The 23,036-nt window shown below is 35.7% G+C and overlaps 1 protein-coding gene across 1 annotated transcript in view; it reads left to right on the top strand.

Annotated features, from left to right (window-relative positions):
• Nucleotides 1-3,258: 3,258 nt before the first annotated feature.
• LOC138698967 (NACHT and WD repeat domain-containing protein 2) overlaps nucleotides 3,259-23,036 on the top strand; it is a 487,839-nt gene continuing 468,061 nt past the window's right edge. The window contains exons 1-2 of the mRNA XM_069825158.1: nucleotides 3,259-3,478; nucleotides 12,046-12,134. Coding sequence (XP_069681259.1) covers nucleotides 3,376-3,478; nucleotides 12,046-12,134 — 192 coding nt within the window. The 5' untranslated portion in view covers nucleotides 3,259-3,375. The remainder of the gene's footprint in view (nucleotides 3,479-12,045; nucleotides 12,135-23,036) is intronic.

Here is a 23,036-nt window from a genome sequence, read left to right as displayed (position 1 = left end):
AAAAAAATAGGCCAACAGAAGGGAAAAACAATGGTAGAGATGAAGAGAATGTGTAGAGACCGGGAAAAATGGATGAAATGGACGAAGAGAGGCGAACCCGACGCTTAGCAGCAGAAGGGACTGAAGAAGAAGAAGAAGAAGAAGAAGAAGAAGAAGAAGAAGAAGACAAAATCCGTACATAGTGAAAGAAACGAAAGTGAATGGAGAGGAAATAGGTGCGTGGTGTGAATTCTGAATTATTGACCCTATTTATTTTAAAAGAACCGTTGTTCTGAAATTATTGTTCCGATACTCTGTTTCCATTTATTAGACAGTTAATTTAATGAAGAATAGCTGCTAAATGTTTTTATTTAAGATAATAATTGTAATGCTACAGCTCATACGTGCCAAGCATCAATGAATTTGTTTTTTTAATTAGTTATTTAACTACGCTTTATCAACTGCTGTGATTATCTAGCGTCTAAATGAGATTAAGGTGATAATGTTAGCGAGATGAGTCCAGGGTCCAGTACCGAAAGTTAACCGGCATTTGCTCTTAATGGGTTATGAATTTGTTAGGAGGCGTTTATGAAGAGAGAATAATTTCGCAAGTACTATGGCCTCCAAGATCCCTAATCCCACTCCACCCGATTATTTCTTTTGGAATGCTGCTAAGTCCGGCTATAGGTCGATTTTAGGACAACCCTAAAAAATTGATTACTTAAAATTGACAATAAGAAATTACACAAATTCAGCGACAAAATAATCTTTAATTAAAGTGTTCATAATAAAATAAAATGTGTGGATCTACGCCTTCGACAGAATGGGATCATTTTCAGCATCTTATTTGATGGAGGAAGGTCACTTATTATTTTTATTATTATTATTATTATTATTATTATTATTATTATTATTATTATTATTATTATTATCATCATCATCATCATCATCATAATCATCATTTGTATTCTTTCTTTTTATTTATTTCTCTAAATTCACTTCAACCAGTCCGCCACTGCCAATGCCAAAAGGGATTTGTCATCATTCGCGAATGATTGTTTACGCTAATGCTAACACAGAGCCAAGGTTACCACTACACTCCTCGTCTTTAGTGGGTTCTCGTTTATTCCACTACTATGGAGCGGACTCTAACGTACTCAACTTTGAATGACAATAAATGCAGTGTGTATTAACAGAGATACAAGTTTACTAGTTTACATTAATGAAAATTAAATTAAGAAAATATATGTCTAGTTACCCCTTGCGTGTTCGCAAAGTTCAAACTGACGACCTCATTTTCCAGACACAACAGCTGATAATGTGAAGCAATGGATTCGCAAACGTTACGAACCATTTATTTGGAATTGCGAGACATTGCCTTTCAATTTTCTTTTCCAACTTATCGATTGTTGCTGGTTTTGCGCCGTAAACCTTATTTTTTAGGTATCCCCATAAAAAAAAAGCCCATTGGCGTGAGGTCGGAAAAACGTGCCGGAAATTCAACGCTATCTTTTCGCCCATTCCATGTGTTCGGATGAGTTGAATCGAGACAGGCTCTTACATCACGGTAATAGTGGGGAAAAGGTGCTCCATCTTGCTGGAAATAAGCCTCTTCGTCACTGAATATCTTTTGAAGTCTTCCTGCAGTAAGATTAGATAAACGTCACCAATGTTAGTTTCGTTAAAAAAGAAGATTTCTACGATGCTCAATGCTGATACTCCATAACATACTTTAAACCCTGGTAAGTTTACATCGTGTTTCACAGTAACATACGTATTCTGAGGAACCAGTAGGTAAAATTGTACCGATCAATTATTAAAAGGTGGCCTCGTCGTTCCAGACAATTTTATTTGTAAATGCTGCATCTTTCGCACATTTTTCCAGGAACTATTTGTAGATTTGAATCACCTTTATTGAGTTCGTGGGTTAATGTTGGAATGTAACTTTTCCAATGGACTCACTTCGAAATGCGATGGACTCTCGGTTTTGGGAATCCTGTCTCACGAGTCGCTTATCGTACAGATTTCTTTAGGAATCGAAATAGTATTTCCTGCAGTTGTTCTCTTGCGGGGCCTGTGAGTGTCTGTGGTCTTCCGAAACGTTCCTTATGGACATCTTGAACAGTCCATATGCTTTAAACTATCTATGATGCAAACAATGATGCGTAGCGTTGGTAGGTCTCTGCGAAAATCCCTTCTAAATTGTCTTCTAACTTTCGTGATGTTTTTCTACTTCCAGTATCAATTTAAGACAAATGTTCTTTCTTCAAAGCTTACTCGTACTTCTTGCATTATTTTAGATTAGTTATACCCATGAAAACAATTTCAGTGAGTTATGGTCAGTCAAAGCGTGGGTTCGATCCCCGCTTGGGCTGATTACCTAGTTGGGGTTTTTCCGAAGTTTTCTCCAACCGTAAGGTGAATGTCAGGTAATCTATGGCGAATCTGCGGCCTCATCTCGCCAAATACCATCTCGCTATCACCAATCTCATCGACGCTAAATAACCTAGTTGTTGATACAGCGTCGTTAAATAACCAACTAAAAAAAGAGTGAGTACATTTTTGGAACACTCTGTACATCGAATGGTGCAATGTCTTTCCGTAAGCAGAAAGAGTGTATTCGGCAGATAATAAGATATGTAGGTGTATATCCAATGCCTACCCACTTCACTGTACGTGATTCGGGTTCCGCATGTTGCGGATAGATGACTGGACTGTGACTCATTTTCTAGTTGCACACCACTCCGGCGGGCCACGTTGTACATGATGTGTGTCTGTGGAGAGTTATGTCATGTACTAGAGTGAGTGTATGTGTAAGTGTAGTGTATTGAATGAGTGATTATGATGATGAGGAAGGGAGAAGGGGAAACCCGGTGCCGGCACGTAGCCTACTCCTGTCGAATAGCACCAAGAGGCCGCCAGACTTAATGTCTCCATCCGACGGGCGAATCACTATCAACAATGCCTTCTCTTCACATGCACTGCGGAGAGATTTGGGGCTTAATCCAGGCATATTGGTGCACAATTTAGTGATTAGAAGTTATGCACCACCATCTCTCCTAGTCCCAAGGTAGAAATTTTACATGAAAATCTCTGACCCCGTCGGCTAGTCTGGAGGCAGACACGCTACCACAGAGCTAACTCGGCGGACTAGAATAAGATATGTGACAAGCCAAAAGTAACTCCTGCGGGTTAGAAGCAGTCGTAATACCGAAATCGATTACTGCGATAATTGATATCAACAGGAAGTGAAGCGGCCGCAAGACTCCGTACCACTGACACAGCCGAATCTCTGCAAAAGCTTGTACGATGGATGATTGGAGCAGTTCGCCTGTGCTGGATGTAAAGCGTCGCGTGCTTCAGTCAGTCGCACCGTGAGGCGCGTCGCGGACAGACATGGACGATAGAACAATCGACTTGATATTCGCGGGCTCTCTGGAGAGCCTGCCCCCTGTCAGCTCCAAGATAGTTCGTATCTTTACGAGCTCTACATTTACAGGTGAGAATGTTCCCCTTGTTTGTTTTAATAGATAGGATCAATTAGGGATAATGTGATACAGTAAAAAAAAAAAATCAGGCTAAATTGATACAGACTTCAAAATGTACCAATGCAGTTTGAGAATTTTAAAACTGTGATTATAGAACTACATTTTATCTCTTTAAGGAACAATATCGAAAAAAGTTTAAAAAAAAATCATTATCAACCTCATAAATGTATTGAAAGAAAGGCAGTTTTGTTTCTTGAAAAAACTATGAAGTGATGTTCGGTTACTTTTGTTATTGCTCTTGAATGAATAAAGAGAGAATATTTTTTTTCATTTTTCTTTTATTCAGAATAGCGTCAGCTTTATTTTTCTCTAAAGAAAAACCGTGAATGTTGATCAGTCTAAACAATTGTAAATTATGTTTTATTTAACGACACTCGTAACTGCCGAGGTTATAACAGCGTCGCCGGTGTGCTGTAATTTTGTCCCGCAGGAGCTCTTTTACATGCCAGTAAATCTACTGACATGAGTCTAACGCATTTAAACACACTCAAATGCCATCGAGCTGGGCCGGGATGGAATCCACAACCTCGGGCACAGAAGGCCAGTACTCTATCGACTGCGCTACCCAGGCCGACTTAAGCAGTCTAGCAGTAATTAGTGTGTTAATGAGAAAGGCTATTATGATACGCTAGAAAGGCTATTACGATATTATGTTTAAAATTAGAAAAAAAATTGACCAAGTAACAATTTTCTAACACAAAGTAATTTATTACCTCTTGAGAGTATTTAATAATTTCTCAGCTCTTGAGGGATGTTTGAATTGACATGTTCGTATGGCACCTACAATACAGAATAAGTTAAAAAAAATTAAATATATAAACACATTTTTACTTATTTCCCTAAAAATTTTAGCTTAAGGATCTTTTTTCTTACTGCTAAAATTTAACATAATTTTGGGAAATATATTCGTCATTATTTAAAAATGTATTTTAATTTATTTTAACATAAAAAATGTATCATAATTTTCTCAATCTATTTTCTTACACATAAAATAATTATTTGGACATATAGCAATTTTCTAGTAAGTGTTAAGTTTTAGTAAATTGTATAAATTTTAATAGAAAGAATAAGTAATTACAAAAATCGCTAAATCTTAGTCAATTTTAATGTGATTTCAATCAATTTATACAGGTCGTATATTAAGCAACCTTACTTCATTACTCTGTATAAAATGGCCAGATATATAACACTGTATCAGAATAGCCCTGTAGGTGTATCACAATAGTCCACACAGAATATGATACACTGGTTTTGTTTCAGTTTTATCCATTATTACAATTAATACATAAATGTAGCTCCAAATCCTTCATATATGCCTAAAGTAACACATGATTTTTTTTTTTCAAATTTGTATATAGTTTGATAGAAAAATTACAGCAAAATATTAATAATAGCCCTACTTGACCCTACATAAAAGACTCCTTGAACCTGAGCTCACATTTGGGGCAGCACATATAACTACACTTCAGCTGCATCACACTACAGTAAATTATACATTAACTATTATTTAACATGATACTTAACTTTAGTCTGTAATATTTCTTTATAAAGTATTCTTTGGCTTTCTTTTTCAAGTTATCTTGGCATTTAATTACTTTGATTTCATCTGATAGATCATCAAAGTTTTTTAAGTTTGATAAACATTATTTTAAAGAACATTTAGTAGAAATTATAGCTCGCAGTGTTATGTTATTAGCATTCTCTGTTTTATGTTAATGAGTATTGCTATTAAGTTTAAATAAATGGTTACAAAATAGTGTCTTTGAAAGCAGTTATACACTTTTTCAGATTAAACTTTAAGGTATTATACCAGTTTGTAAACTTCTATATTAGATGTTAGAACTGGAATGTTTTACAGACTGTCCGACTTAAGCCATTACTTTTTGTTTAGACAGCCCAAATAGCAGTCGAGACATGTGAGAGGTATTTAATGGTTTCGCAGGCGGAATTAGGAGTGAGTGCAACGTTCACTGACATCTTCACGTGAACATTAAGAATTTTAGTTTTCGTGTGGTAATTTTATATTAAACATGTGCAGTCAATCTGTTATGTTAATTATTTATTTTCTTTCAACTTTCTAACGTTTCTTCTAGTCACGTTTATCGTTGAATAGTGTTTCATCGAGTCATTTGCTCTCTTAAGTTTTGATAATATCATATCTTAATACTTAGGCTAAGTTATCTCTAGTCCTTCGAATTAATTTACTTGTTTCGTTTCATTTTGAGTAAGTAACGGACATAATAAAAAGTTAGCATAGCTTTAACAAACTCAATTAATTTCTTTCAAGATGCTCTGAACATGTAAGAATAAATATGGGAAATGTCTACTATTATTCGATTCAGAAACTTAATGTCATCCAGTCTGTTTTACAAAAAAAACTGAAAGTTAGATTTCATGAAACAGTTACATTACTGGCCTACTCCGAATGACACTACCACGAGAAAGTAACAACCTGGTAGATAAAGAAAAGTGTTTGATGTAGATTGTGACTAGCCATATGGTCTAAGACATTACAAGATCGATGACAACCCACATGGAGCTGATCCATATCGACATATTCTGCTTACTGGAACATTTTGTTCTGTCGCTAGCTTAATTTTTATAATAATAATAATAATAATAATAATAATAATAATAATAATAATAATAATAATAATAATAATGTACCAGAACAATGGAAGGAGTCCATAATTGTACCTATTTTTAAAAAGGGGGACAAAACCAACTGTGGTAACTTTCGAGGAATATCACTTTTGTCCAATATCCTTTTGAGAAGATTAACTCCGTACGTAGATGAAATTATTGGGGATCATCAGTGCGGTTTTCGGCGTAATAGATCGACTATTGATAAGATTTTTTGTATTCGACAGATAATGGAGAAAAAATGAGGGTATAAGGGTAGAGTACATCAGTTATTCATAGACTTCAAAAAGGCATATGACTCGGTTAAGAGGGAAGTATTATATGATATTCTTATTGAATTTGGTATTCCCAAGAAACTAGTTCGATTAATTAAAATGTGTCTCAATGAAACATACAGCAAAGTCCGTATAGGTCAGTTTCTATCTGATGCTTTTCCAATTCACTGCGGGCTAAAGCAGGAAGATGCACTATCACCTTTACTTTTTAACTTCGCTTTAGAATATGCCATTAGGAAAGTTCAGGATAATAGGCAGGGTTTGGAATTGAACGGGTTACATCAGCTTCTTGTCTATGCGGATGACGTGAATATGTTAGGAGAAAATACACAAACGATTAGGGAAAACACGGAAATTTTACTTGAAGCAAGTAAAGCGATCGGTTTGGAAATAAATCCCGAAAAGACAAAGTATATGATTATGTCTCGTGACCAGAATATTGTACGAAATGGAAATATAAAAATTGGAGATTTATCCTTGGAAGAGGTGGAAACATTCAAATATCTTGGAGCAACAATAACAAATATAAATGATACTCGGGAGGAAATTAAACACAGAATAAATATGGGAAATGCGTGTTATTATTCGGTTGAGAAGCTCTTATCATCCAGTCTGCTGTCCAAAAATCTGAAAGTTAGAATTTATAAAACAGTTATATTACCGGTTGTTCTGTATGGTTGTGAAACTTGGACTGTCACTCTGAGAGAGGAACATAGGTTAAGGGTGTTTGAGAATAAGGTGCTTAAGAAAATATTTGGGGCTAAGCGGGATGAAGTTACAGGAGAATGGAGAAAGTTACACAACGCAGAACTGCACGCATTGTATTCTTCACCTGACATAATTAGGAACATTAAATCTAGACGTTTGAGATGGGCAGGGCATGTAGCACGTATGGGCGAATGCAGAAATGCATGTAGAGTGTTAGTTGGGAGACCGGAGGGAAAAAGACCTTTAGGGAGGCCGAGACATAGATGGGAGGATAATATTAAAATGGATTTGAGGGAGGTGGGATAAGATGATAGAGACTGGATTAATCTTGCACAGGATAGGGACCGATGGCGGGCTTATGTGAGGACGGCAATGAACCTTCGGGTTCCTTAAAAGCCATTTGTAAGTAAGTAAGTAAATAATAATAATAATAATAATAATAATATTTTTTATTTGAAAGATAATAATAGTACACTTTTGGCACTGCCGATGAAGCGAAAGCTTGTGGCCGGGAGTGGAGTTTCCTTTTAATAATTAAAAAGTAAAATTGCACGCTTAAGCCTACACTAAAAATAATTATTCAGTTGTTTAATTTAATTAATCAAGTATAAGTAAACAAAAGTAAAGTGAAAAATACCAAAATAATAATACAAGAAATACAATGAAATTATATCAGGTAATACAGAGAAGAGTAGGTTAACTAGAAAGTACAAGGGGCGATGGCCCCTCTAAAAATAATAAAGTAAAATGAAAAGTATTAAATAATACAATTGTAAAATAAATACAAAATATTTTGCAATAATATAATGGAGTAATATATTACATACATAATGACATTTTAGTTCTATTTTATTTATTGAATTTTGAAAGATTCATAACATAAATATATATTTTTTAATTTAATGCAAGAGAGAAATATAAAAAAATGAAAACTATCAAATATGAAAATATAATAAAATAAAATAAAAGTTATTAGAATACTAATCAGTATTTAAAATTAGTTGAAGTGGTTGCTTTTTAAAATAATTTATTTTGTAATCACAAGTTTCAGAGATTCAAACCGTGAATAATTACGGATTCTGCTTACTGGAACATTTTATTCTGTCGCTAGTTTAACTTTTGCAATCACAAGTTTCAGAGATTCGAACCGTGAATGATTACCAACTGCAGGATTCGAGCATTTATAGCTACTATTGTGGAACATTATGATATCTAAAATGACTCAATTGATTGCGTATTTACGTTTTAAAATAGAAAAAAAGATTGTAGAAAATTACAAAATTGTAGAACTGTAAAAATGGTAAAATACTGTAAAAATTTGTAAAAATTGTAATTGTAATATTGTAAAATTTTGACTTGTTCCACATCTTAAAGCTTCATTGCTCATGTAAGATCTATGGAATATAATAAATTAATGAATGAAATGAATATTAAATATAATATTCTATAATCACCTGGAACCGGAGTTCGAAATTAAACGTACCAAAGGAAAAACTGGAGACTGAACCCTTCAGACAATCGAAACATTCATACGAACCCATTACTCTAGGTAGAAGGCGTCAGACTGTGTTGATGACGACGCTGAACATAGGTTGGACAGGAGCTTGAGAAATTGAATAAAGAATGTTAAAACTAATTTATAGAAATGAGCAAAAATTGCATTTTTACCCATTTTTTTGACATTCCAGTACAAATATAACTCTATCCAGGGCACAGGATACATCATTAAAATCCAGAATAATCCTGGGAAGTCCATGACGTGTGGCAACCCTGCACACTACTTTTCGTCGTTGAAATTCTCTAACTCGCAGCGCTTGTATTTTCGTTTTAGTAACGATTGAAAACAGCTAAAGCAATATATAATAGACATACACGGGTGGACTGATTTATAGGGCTACGTATATTGATTTATACCATACACGTTTTAGTAAAGGAAGAGACATTTCTAATACGCAGATCTCTCGAAATAGATCTCTATCGGGTTGTATTGAAATAAAAACTATAATGTTGTATGTATTAGATATTATACAGTATCTTAATACTTTACTCTCTTTGGAAGTTGATTTATTATTGGTATGATTTAAACAATGTGTCATACATTTTTTTCTGTACACATCAGGCTGTAATGATATTTTTCCAGTCTTTATCAATAATTCAAAGGAAATGTAACAAAATTAAAAGTATGGGCCCTATATAATTAGTTGAGGTACATAAAACGAATAAAATCAGTTGTATTGTAAATTGAATTAATTTAAATGTGTAGTCATGTTAAGGTAGGAGCGCAGTATCATCACCTATTCTGAATTCCTGAAAAGATAATCTGGCAACACCCTGATTATGTAACAATAAATGTTATCAATTATCACTTATCAATTATTGCTCTCCCATATAATTTTTTACTGGATTTATAAATTATTGGAAGATTTGGTGAAAATGTGAAATTGCGAATTCGTGGAGGATTATTACCATTAGTATGTATCCAGTTTTCGTTAATTTTTTAATTGAGTAATCAGTGAATAAAAGTTTGTGTCACGATGAGTCAGAAACATAAACTCAACAAAATAACTAACTTCTTTAGTGTAAAGACCAAGATGATAGTGAAACTGAAATAACCAGCAGTGAGTCCTCGAATAGAACTGTAAGTGAACATATCTTCTCATTCACTCAGATTATAGCGTTACTGGTGATGTGCCAATCACAAGTTCATGCTCAAAATTAAATTACGTCAAACATGTTTGTTCATTTAAAAATCATAGGCGTAACACTAAACGACTGTGTGAATTTTATACAGAGAGTTCCTATGTAGACCGGTCCCAGGTAGTAATGTTCCGTAGACTTAATGACGCTAGTGTGGAGAGCCTGTCCCGAGAAGGCTAAACGGTAAGGGGTGGAGTGAGATCGGTCTGAGTAGGAAAGCGTGCACGGCCTTATCCGTACGCCGGCGTACGACCGCTCGCCGCTCGACAAGAGATTTTGTTAGGTAGAGGTTGGAGTGGGACCGATCTGCATAGGAACTCTCTGTACTTCGATATTTTTTTCATATCGTATTCTTCAGTTCAGCGGAAGTCTCTACTGTATTTTGCGACACTATATTTTTAAAATTTATCTTTTTTTTTACATTCTAGTCCACAGTTGTGCTGTAGTTCTTTGTTGTATTTTACGATACTATGTTATTAAATTTGACTATAATTATATGTATATTTACCGCCTTTGCTTATCATACAAAATGAATGAGTTAATTAGTCATATTTTCCTCATTAACGTTTTCGGTACGTAACATGTACCATCTTCAGATGTTTGTATATTATTTTAATTGTAAACCATGCCTGTGGGTGCACGTATCTGGACTGAAATGGTCAGTGTTTTTGTGTATGCTGTGCACAGCATACACAAAAACACTGACCATTTCAGTCCAGATACATGCACCCACAGGCATGGTTTACAATTAAAATAATATACAAACATCTGAAGATGGTACATGTTACGTACCGAAAACGTTAATGAGGAAAATATGACTAATTAACTCATTCATTTTGTATGATAAGCAAAGGCGGTGAATATACATATAATTATAGTCAAATTGTGACAGCTTATCGGTATATCTTCAACATGAAATTTATGTTATTAAAATTAAATTTCTTCGTATCATTTTCTTGAGCTTAGTGGTAGGAATATAATGTACTTTACGACATTATGCTTTTAAAATTATAATTTTTTCGTGTCGTGTTATACAGTTGAACGGGAAGGGCTCTACTACATTTTAGAATAAGAAAAATTATGAACTTTAAAAACACTGTATCGCAAAATACAGTAGAGACCAGCATCTACCTCTAAGTTGAATAACAGAATACGAAACAAATGTTTATTTTACGATGACTGAATGAATGTGTTAAAAATAAATGTTTTGCATATCGCATTCTATACTTGGTTCGTACAGCTTGTAATATTTTACAGTACTATGTTAATTTTCCATCACAATTGTCCCCACATAACCCCTATTTACCACGTTGGTCCCATAGTGTGTTTCGTTGACGGGAATATATTAGCCGCCGTCGCCATCTTTGTTTCGTCATCAGTTGGTTGTTTTATCGTATTATTTAGTAATCCCGATTTTTCGAATTTGTGTGGATATTTGATGTATGATAAATTTATTTGAAGAAGTTAACACTTTGTAGCATATGTATGTTAATTAACTATCTGTAGCGATTTTGAGAAGCTCGCTATTTCGCGTCATTTATACTCAGGAACATCAAAGAAAATACCGTTAAAATTAAGTTGTATTATAATCCAACTGACAGCTCTGTACTTCCACGCTTGAGTTTGGGAAGGCGACAGACAGAATGTCAGCAGGTTAAGTAATTGAGATCTTCGACATAATGAATAGTTGGGTCATGTCTTGCATTTAAGCTACTGACTTCTATTACAACTATTTTTCAGTTCACAAGAACATAATGTGCGAATTAACTCAAGAATACTGTAACACGAGCAAAATCCGACTAGCAGGCAAGAGAAGATAGCCAAAGGAAATTACTGGATGGCAGATATGAAACGACATGTCAGAGTTTACGTTCTCGGTACCACTGACGTGAACTTCTCTGAAAATATAAAAACAAAAAATCTTGAGCACTGCAGTACCTATTTCCTCGACTCAGCCGTAGATCAAGTAACAGGGTTTATACTGTAGTTCGACGTCCGGTTAATATTATGCGATTTGACGTGGAAATGCTGTAAGAGGACAGATTCAGTTCGATAATTCCGTTTTCGTCATCTTTCTGATTTTCACCATTGCTTCATCTCATCAACTCTAAAATATGAACTCTTCGAAGATTCTACAAAATTAATAAAACGAGGCCTGTGTGTAGGGTACAATGATGCGTTGTTTTAATTTTCAGACACAACGATGGAGAGGAACACACTGATGGCGCAGTGTTACCCCAGACTGAAGGATTACTGCCGTGAGAAGCATGGGTTAGAGTTCCAGGTACGTAGTCAGTCATAATATCATCATTATCATCCACTTCAGGAATTAGGTCCAGCAGTTGTTTTAGTACCTAAATAAAACTTCATATCGCATAAGAACAGATCTTCTTCTATTTCTGAATTCTTCGGATTTAAATATAGCTATTTTTCAATAAGTAAAATTTCTTGCATATTTTACACATGCTTATACAATTTATTTTACTATATAATTCATGTTAACAATTGTGGCATATTTAGAGATTTTATTCTTGATTGCGCGTTTGAATGTTACCTATAGCCTATCCTTCACAGAATTGTAGGGAACGCATTTTAAACATTCCAGTTGTTTTTCTGTCATTGGTTGTAAATGTCCAATATCATATAAGGAAGATGATGTAGTTATACAATATTTGCACTCATTTGTACTCATTTTTGTTTATTGTAACATTAGATATGTTTAATTAGACGTCCATGCCTCTAAACAATTTGAATTAGTTAATGATAGCACGTAGATCAGAGATTGAGGGAATGCTGTGTTGCCTACGTGGAATTGTAAAATGTATCAGCCTGATAATTCTAGGGTAGAGTGGTACATGGATGTCTAACTTCACATTTTGAGTTGGGGAAGAAATTTTAGAAAACGCATAGGTTGCAAAATTCTTATCTCTTGACATGTATATTATTTCATACTTAAAACAAGATAATTATAGTCGCTATCGAGCAATTTTTTTATCTTCTTTGCTTGTTTTAGCATTGAAAATAAAAGCTATAAACTTCTGATCCAGTGTTGACAACTTGGGGTTCCCCCCCCCCCCCAATTTGGAGGGAAAACATTTTTCTAGGGAGCGGTTTGGGAGGATAAAAATGTTAGACGAATTTTCAGAGCAAAAATTAATTTTAGAGGGGGTTTTCTGGGGTGTTTCTTCTAACTACCTGATTAGGATTTATTTTTAAAATTAATTGTATTGAAACTACTGCGTTGCGTAATTGAAAAATGAATATCATGATCATAAATATTCTCTTCGGCCGGTATCGCATATTGCAAGAATATTTTACTTGCTCTCTTTATTACTCGTATTATATTATGACGCTCTCTCCCGCCCGTCGTCGCGTTGCACACGTGGTCTTGTTCTCCTTGTCTTGCTTTAAGTCGTGGCCTACACAACAATGGTGTCTGCAGTAAAATGCAATTAAACAATTTCCCCAATCTAAATTTATGCTTTTGATACAACCGAATTTCATTTCTTTTATATTCTACATCTATGTTTTCTTAATTAGATTTCGTTTTATATTAAATATTATACGCAACAATTGCCAGTCACGTGAGTTATGAATAATATTTTAAATTTCAAATTAAATTGTCTGCTTGCCCGAATAAGGCCGGTTACACACTATACCGAGAGATGTGTAATGTGAAATGTGCGCCGAGAAATGCGTCAGATCGAAAGTATTGTTTTAAATGGAACGTCACACACTACAACGAGTTTCTCGCTCACCTCGCGCGAGGTAAACACATTTCTCGCTCTGATCGCTAGCCCAGCGAATTTTTCAAGACACATTCGACCTCTGTCAACGATTACGATTGCACACAGATATCGGGAAAACATTTTTCAGCTGTTTTAAATGCAGAAAACTTGACAAAATCGTTCTAATATGTCAGACCGGCCATTGAAAGTTTATGGTGTCATACAAATAAGTATGATACACGAGACGATAACTATAATAATACTAAATTGAAAACCTCCCCGGTAAAAGGAATGCAACATCAAATTATTAAAATATATGATGTGGGTAGGAAAAGAAATTTTAAAGCATTTATTTATAACGATAAATTGAACTCAATGACTGAATGAACTTTTATCCCTGTTTAGTGAAATGTTTGTGATAGTAAATATTGCACTAATGAAATATGCTCCTGAAATAATTTTCCTTTCTACTGAAACATGAATTTACAGTTTTGTTGGTTATGTCCTTATTCCGGAGAGGTCTTCAAATAAAAGAAGAAATCTGGAAGTAGATATCAACCGATTTAATCAGTCATTAATTAGGTTATGTTTCTGATTTGCAATGCCAATCAACATAAGATTGGCTATAAATGAAATTATGACTTTATTATCACATAATACTTAACAATGAAAATATATGATTTTATATTAGATATTACTCTATGAATTACTTGCTAATCAACACGATAAATGATTAAGGATTCAGTTGTCTTCATTGTACTCGTGATGCAGGGGTTGCATTATTGGACTGAAGAGAATGCTATTCCTGTTCATGAAAAAGTGAACAATATCATTCTGATTCGCGATAAAGTGAAATACAATTTCCTGCATGAATGTAGTGAGGGAATAATGGTATTTCTCCAGAAAAATTTCACCAAAGAAGGCACAATTTTCTTTTGTTTTACTGGCTTCTGCGAGATGTGTAATGTGGTAAAAACATGGTTTTGGTTTGCAGCAACGAATATTGTACTTTCAGCATAAAAATCTTTTGATACTTGTGTATTCTAATATGATGTTGTAGTCCACACTTGTTAAAATTATACAAATTTGATTCTTCTGTATTTAATGCATTGTTGTAGCCCCCCTTCACTCACTTGTTACAAATATAACACTCGTTAGGTCCAAGCTGCAATACTATGAAAACTGGTCATTTCCCTAGTAATTCGTGTTGGAACTATTGCGTCTTATGTTGATAATTTTGCCAAATATTTTATATAATTGAGTGCCATGAAATAAGCTCCATCACCTCCTATATTATGTCCACATTGTCATAGTTCCCGAAGGCCGTGAAAAAATTTGAAAACGCATAGTTCCAGAACCAGTTTCGCATCGAAGATTCTATCAAATACACTTATTGCAGTTTTATGCAATATAAATCTATTTCTTTTCATGGTAAGTTAATGGAGCAACAAACTTCTCTCAAAGAAAATAAAAGTTATATTTCATTAATTCATGTTTTGCATCACGAAATTATGTAAACTACTTACCTTTTTAGTATTATTAAACTGTTGAGTCTTGGTTTGATCCACTGCTATAGTTTTATTGAGAAGTTGGATGATTTATAAGGTTCAAACTATAGGCTATAACATAATGAACATAGAAAAACACAATTATTTGTATATTAACATGTTATTTATATTATACTGAGAATATTAATATTTCATTTATCTGTAGCCTACAATGAACTGCATTTACGATACTATACCATATGTATAGAGTCCGAGGATTAGGAAGAGCTGTACCGTATCAAATTCTTTAACAAAGTTATATGTGTTAGGGGAAAGAAAATTAATTGTTACCGGTACGTTTTCATCACACTTTTTCTTTTGCTTCTTACCATTAACTTTTCATATGTCTCTTGAGAAGAGATACAAAAGTCTTTGAAATGAAACGTGACATATCACAAAACTCGTGTTCAAACAATATTTTCTGTTTCACAGTTTCCAACACATTTTTTAAATCACCCAATGATTTCACCACTCGCCATTTATACTGTTGCAATGTCTTATTCACTTTTTGTACACAAAACTATTCTTTCCCTAACTTTCTTATTCTTCTTCGACAGAACCCGAATTTCATTTTCTGTATCAGCTTCCAATGACACAATGGAGGTCCCAACTTCGTCTACAACTGTCACAGTAGAGAGAGGGAGAGAAAGATTTCAGCAAACTTCCGCTTCTTCTTTCCTGAAAATAATAATTAATACAACATAACGAGCCTACTTTATACACAGCAGCGAATAGATATACCAATATTATTATGGTTAACTATCAGTGTAATATTCATCTACTTAACCTTTGGTGCTTCAGGGTGCAAATATATACAGCACAGCCCCCTTTCTGATACATATATGAGGTCGTGCGATCCATATCCTCCTCCCTGAAGTGACTGGAACAAATTCTGCTGCGACAACATGAGGTGTCCGAACAGCTTTATCCTCAGAATCCTATGGAAAGCTGTAACACACGTTAAATTTAAATATTAATAAACTACAGACGACAAATCTCCGGATATTTACATATAATGTTATTAGTCTCTCATACTTACGATAGGTTATTCCAGGTAAGTTCTTGGACACTTTATTTCCTCTGCCATATAGCACACCGGATCGACATATTTAAATTTATCAAAATATTACTAAAAAAAATTAAAACAACACGACTACACCATGAAAATACAATGATAGGTTAAATTAAGATGGCTACCGCGCGACACCTGCAACTATTTTCTATTCAGTACTCTTGGTTCGATTACACATTTCTCGGCGCTGTGTGTGGACAATGCTGTCTCGCCTAGCTCGCGCATTTCTCGGCACACATTTCACATTACACATCTCTCGGTATAGTGTGTAACCGGCCTAAAAGTAGGCACTCAGCAAGGTGCAAGTGTTATGGACTTTCAGTGTACCTACTGTTGCAAAATTCAACACATTGTTGTCCCGATGAATAAGGAGTCAACCAGTTCGTAATGCAAGGACGAATTATGATAAATCCAAAGAAATTAATCATTAATTAAAAATAATGTATGTTTCTATATTAACATTTTTAGGCCTATCAATTTATTTATAAAGCAATTTCAAGGATATGTACCTTTGAAACAAATATCTTATAATAATTAAAAATCCTTGCACATGAGAAAACAACTCCGCAACATAAGTCGTTACAAAATATTAACTTACCTTTCAACAATGGATGTCTCCCAGAGCCTTGAATATTTTGAAAATATTTTCCTTTTTTCCTTGAATGCCATATTTGAACACAGTGTGCAATGCAACTAATGCAAACGCAAACACTTAAAAATCAAATTCTCAAGAGATCGCCTTCCAGTGCAAGGACATACAGGATTGAACTGTGAGTATTCTATTCTATTGCATGTTAGTGTGTATATTGTGTGAATATTTTTTTTTCTATTCAATTGTGTATGTATAATCATATTTTCTGATTTTTATGTTGCGTTTTTCCAAGTACAAATTAAAAGAAATTAGAGGGTTTCTCTGAATGTTAGGGGATTTTTAATATCATATAGAAGGATTTCTTGTTTCTTGGTTGGCAACACTGTTCTTATCAATAATAAAGACTGAAATGTTTACAAAGAAGAGAACCCTTTCACTTACGAAGTGATTCAACAGTATATAGTCCCGTCGCTCTAATTTCCGGCAGCCAATCGCGTTGCAGGTCGGCTATATTTAAACGTGTGCGCTGATTCATTTCTCAAGGCTCGATAAATACTTAATATAATCGCCAACCATTTTAGCTCTTTCGTTGGCGTTCGCAGAAAGCACACGAAGACGTTATTTGCCGCTCAATTATTTGCTGAATTACATTGCGTTTGATTTATTATCATAGGAGCTACGACATGATAATGTTTAACGGTGTGGCAAATAGATTCCTCGTATGGTAGCTCGGCAACATAAGAACAAACATGGCGAACGATACTACCTACCTAGACTTTATAGAGCCTTCACTTTCTAAGACGTAAGCAAAGAGGCGGAGTCACGCCGGAAATAACAGCATCGGGACTATAGTTAGCGCTCCTTTTTTCACCGAAGAGCGTTTTTTTCACAATTGGATACAGTTCAAGAGAAAAAATGCAACAGGCTTACAGACTTGTGTCAATACGGCAGCAATTTAAAATCATATCCGTCAGGTATCATAGTGAATCGGACATTATCTACTGCAGATACAGATGACTTAGAAAATTCTTCTTTCAAACTTTTGAATGCTGTTTCTACATGCTCTGTTACCTGAGATAGAAATTCATCAGAGAAATTAGAGTTCCACTGGGCAAAATGAAAGAACACTCCTGTTATTCGACGCATTTCTGTTCCGTTTCTGGGAAGGCGAAGTTTCAACAATGGACCTGAATGTTGCGGATCTGATCTAATAGCAAATTTTGTTACTTGTTAAATATCCAAGGAATTTAACAGAACTGACAGAAAACGCTTTTATTTTTATTGACAGTTAAACTGTTTTTAGTTTTTATTTCTAGAAACCGATTTAAGTTTCGATCGTATTCAGTCTCTTTTCTCCGATTATATCATCAATATATACGTATACTCCATGTGGATTTTCATAACATATAAACAATAGCGTCTATAGTATTACTCTCTGTAAGCTTGGTCACACCAAATGGAATTGTACGGAATTAGGGCTACAACAAATTTTCACAAGCTTCCAACGCCGTTATTCTTTAATCGATATTCACTCTTTAAGTCTCTAATCTAATCTAATCTCTTATTTTGTGAGTTCATTGGTACAAGGACTTATGCATCTGTCACTTTTAGATGACGGTTTTTGTAAGTACACAGGCGCATCAGTAAGGAAGTTACAAATCGAAGTAGGGATCTACATTTTCGAATGAGACAGGTGAAACTTTCACCGATATATGGAAATATTCCAGTATTATCCTTGTTTCAATGTAATCGATATCCCCGTAAGTGGTACAAATAAAACAAAGAAGCAGCAGTTGCAAGATAGTGGCGCCACTGCATCATTGTACACTTAATGGTAAAAAGAATGACCGCGATAATTTCTAAGTTCCTGATACATAACATTGCGCATGCTCGTCTTGTCAAAGCCATAGTTCACCAGGTAACACATAAGTAAACCATTTACTACCCGTGTCTCACGTCCTGAACCGAGAGTTCCCTAGTGCTTATAACCACGCCTCTTAGGTCTGCTCGGAACGTCACGGGAGGTGCAACGTGGCGGCACGGCAGCATATTACATGTTCTGAAAACATTATCCTACGCCATCGCAGGGATCTTTACTGGTTATAATACTGGATACTCTAATCGTGGTTACCACTATCGCTATTATCTCTGATGGCGATTTCCTAAAATGTAAGTACACACTAGGCGACTCTTCGTTCAGTCTGGACAACTGCTGAATTACCATACAGCAGCATTTCTCAAAGTATGTTCTGGGGTTCCGTGAGCCTTATATGATTTTACTTGGTTATTTAACGACATTGTATCAACTACTAGGTTATTTTGCATCGATGGGATTGATGATAGCGAAATGGTGTTTGGCGAGATGAAGTCGGGGATTCGCCAAAGATTACATGACATTCGCCTTACAGTTGGGGAAAACCTCGGGGAAAAACCAAACCAGGTAATCAGCCCAAGAGGGAATCGGACCCGCGCCCGATTGCAACTCTGGATCGATAGGCAAACGCCTTAGCCGACTGGACTGCTCCGGTGGCTATTTTATACTTAGTGGATATTATAAAAATATATAAATGTTACGGAAATATGAATCAATAATAACATGAAACCACCGATAATAATAATAGTAATAATAACAATAATAATAATAATAATAATAATAATAATCCAAGAATATGCGTAATGATATGTTTAATGAACATCTAAAACGGAAAATACCCATAATATTTATCACTTTCATCACTGGATTCTCTGCGCATCTGTTCACTAAAACAAAATATCGAAAAGACAAAATGCAGAAGTACAATAGAAATGAGACTACAACTTTCCGCCATAAAACCAGATTGCAGGCTTAAAAAGCAAATACATTCGTCCCACTGAACAGAATTATTGAGATACTAGCTTTCACTTGTCTGTTAATTTAAACACTAATAAAATGTTACAGGGATTCAGCAGTTACACTTTAGATTAAAAGGGGTTTCGCGGTGGAAAAAGTTTGAGAAACACTGCCATTGAGGAAAGAGTTTACGGATGTGTACACGTGATAACCGTAATCGCGATTAGGTCTATAATGTCTTGTAGAGACTGTAGTCTACAACTGTTATTAGTGTTTAGTTACAGGAATTGATGGGGACATAATATGTTTCGTGAGGGGACAGCTATACATTCGCTTGTCAATGGCTGATCTTGCTCCATAGCTGACGAAAGGAATTCTGAAAAGGTCGATGTGTTGAACGTAGGGTAGTAGGCACATGCGGTACGCAGCTCCTCCTACCCTGTCCCTCTGCGTCTCGCCCCGCAAAGAAACAGCTCAGGAAGTGAGGCACGGGCAATAAATGTGCTGTATTTTGTTCAAGAGTCTAAAATATGTTATAAAATCGAAAGGAGGGTTGATTCTAGATACATCAGGAGCTTTGAAGAGTGAAATAATAATAAAATTTATAAATACAAAATCAACCGAAGCGAATATGAGCAGGAAAACCACGTATTATGCCGAAACAACATTAACAGTCACCAGTGGCGGCTCGTGAGTATTGAATTCAGAGGGGCTGCATACAAAAATAAACCATGCATCTTACCTTATTTAAAGATTAGTTCCATACGCCTTGTCTTGTAGGTTGCAAACTTTTGAATCATCTTCTTATTAAAATCCGATATGTCGTTTAACATAGTCTTTACAATGGAAAACAGCTAATTCGATCAGTCTCTCTTCTCTCATCGTATTTCTGAGATAGGATTTTACTCTCTTCAAACAAGAAAAGCAACGTTCTGGTTCGGAAGTTGTCATTGGTATGGTGATAGCTATGCGTAGTAGTTTCACAACTTTTAAAAAGAGGCCTGCAAGTTCTCAGATAGAAGAAACTGCAAGAGCTTGACTGCGTCACTGATATTTCTGAATTCTTGTCTCTGATACAATACAGTGAGTTCCGTTTTTAGTTTGTCTTTATCGAACATTGGGAAAAGCTTCACACATACATTTAGGTCATTTTCAGGAAATGAGGTTTTGTAGCATTCAAATTTTTCTTGACACAGAGGAGAAGATAATATCAGATGATCTATGAACTGGAATCAGGTGTTAGCTTGTGCGAAAATGAGGTCACACACTTCCTTGGCTGCCGCAACCCTTGTCTGAATCCCTTCGACCTTACGACGCTTTTTAGGGTTTTCATTTTCACAGATCTCGCTGCTCAACTGTGCACTGTTCCGTATTGTCTGTATGGCATTAACAAAGCTTGATATGCAGAGTCGACCTCGGTAGCATAGTCGGTTGCAGCTTCGATACCGGCCCAGGTCGATAGCATTTAAATGTGTTTAAACGAGACAGGCTCATGTCAGTAGATTTACTGGAATTTAAAAGAATCCTTCGGGACAAAATTTCGGCACACCGGCGACGCTGATATAACCCCTGCAGTTGCGAGTGTCGTGAAATAAACCATAATTTAATTTTTTGTATGCAGATTTTAACCTTAGATATAAACTGGCGATGTTGTAGTTGGTTGTATAATATATCTACATGATACATCAATAAATGAACAAAAACTGAGCCAAAAATTGAATTCAGGATCTTCAAGAGTACGCACCATGGCGCTTGCCTCATTTATTGTGATGTTAGATGTTTCAAGTTCCATTATGGTTTGAAAACATTCTTCTCATGAACAACATTTACTGTTCTTATTTTAAAACTCCATCTTGTTGCCCCAGCTGATGGAATTGTCTTTGAAACACATTAATCTACATAATACAGACTGTGTGTAGATCGAGAGAAGAAAGCAGGAATAAATTAGCAAAAAATATGAGAGCTTTGTAGGCTATTTTGTTTAGCGGCTCTTTCCATTATGAGATTCAACTGATGGGTACTTAATTTCACATTTCTCCTGAATTGTTAAGATACTGAACTGAATAGACTGTAAATATTGTACAGAATTAAACATTGTTGCACTTGTTGTACTCACAACATTAAAGAAAATGTATTTAAAACTGCTCGCTACTTACAAACTGCTGCAAATTTTGCAGCGCCTGGAAACTCTGGATTCACGGCGAGGGGAGCAGGGGGAGGGGTAAAACTAACGCTCAAAGCATCCGAGACGAGACTGGTAGCTCTAGGGGAGGAAGTGGCTTCACCAATCCGTCCTAGTCTCTCGTTTCGCTCTGGCAGCATCAGGGGAGGAAGTGACTTCACTAACGATTGCGTTCATGTCAATGAGAGCGAAATTTTTTTAAAATTCGAGCCGCTAAATAGAGGCTGTATAATAAATGTTTTTCACAACATAAAACGAGACAAGAGCTACAAATGTCTGGGGTTGCTGCAGCTGCGCAGTCCCCTTTCGAAAGCCGCTCCTGACAGTCACTGTAGCGTAAGTCGTTACGGCATTGGTCTGTTAAACGAGGTAACAATAGTAGCTGAAGGTTCGAATCTCCCAAAATCTTTTTTGTAACTACGAATTTGCCATCATATATGTCTCACAAAGCTATATTTATGTGGCGAGATCTATTAGACTATGCCCAAACTCTAAAAAATAATAAACTTCTCTCTCTCTTCCAAGCAATACTCGGGTCTGTTAATAAAACGTTTGTCTCGTCATTATCTTGAAGATGGCAGAAAGAAGTGGCGACCAGAGAGATTGGAGTCTCATTGTCAACTGCTAAGCAGTGGGCTAAATTTTTTTTATCGATGGTGAAGTCGTGAATCATCCCATTCCTGGTCCGCCGCGCATCTCTACAAGGGAAGAGGATGCCATGTTATTGAGTGAAGTCGAGAATCACCCCTTTAGAACTGCCTCTTAACTCAAGATGGCGTCCAACTTTCCAGATTCCCCACATACCGCGAGGAGACGTTTTAGAGAGCGTGGCATACGGTGTCGTCCAGCTGTGGGAAGAGAAAATTTGACGAAGGAGCATGCCGTGGACCGTCTAGCGTATGCTACTCTCCGACAGGACTTCGATTGGAGAAATGTCATTTTCTCCGACGAGGTAATTGTCTCCAGTAGCAACGATGGTCCTGCCCTAGTTTATCGTATGAATGGCCACCAATACGATGAACGCTTCAGGATACGACTTAACAGGTCGGGTCGCGTGAGCGTCGCGTGTTGGTGATGGATGTCACATGATGGGGCAGGACTTCTGGAACGCATCCATGGTCGGTTTACGGCAAAAGTCTACGAACACATTTTGGCAAATGTAATGATCCCTTCCGCCCGAGAACGATATCCAGATGGAACACTTTTCTTCCAGCAGGATAATCACCCGGTACACA

Source organism: Periplaneta americana, chromosome 1 (genome assembly GCF_040183065.1).
Source record: "Periplaneta americana isolate PAMFEO1 chromosome 1, P.americana_PAMFEO1_priV1, whole genome shotgun sequence".
NCBI classification, from domain to species: domain Eukaryota; kingdom Metazoa; phylum Arthropoda; class Insecta; order Blattodea; family Blattidae; genus Periplaneta; species Periplaneta americana.
This window is presented reverse-complemented; position numbering and strand designations above follow the sequence as displayed.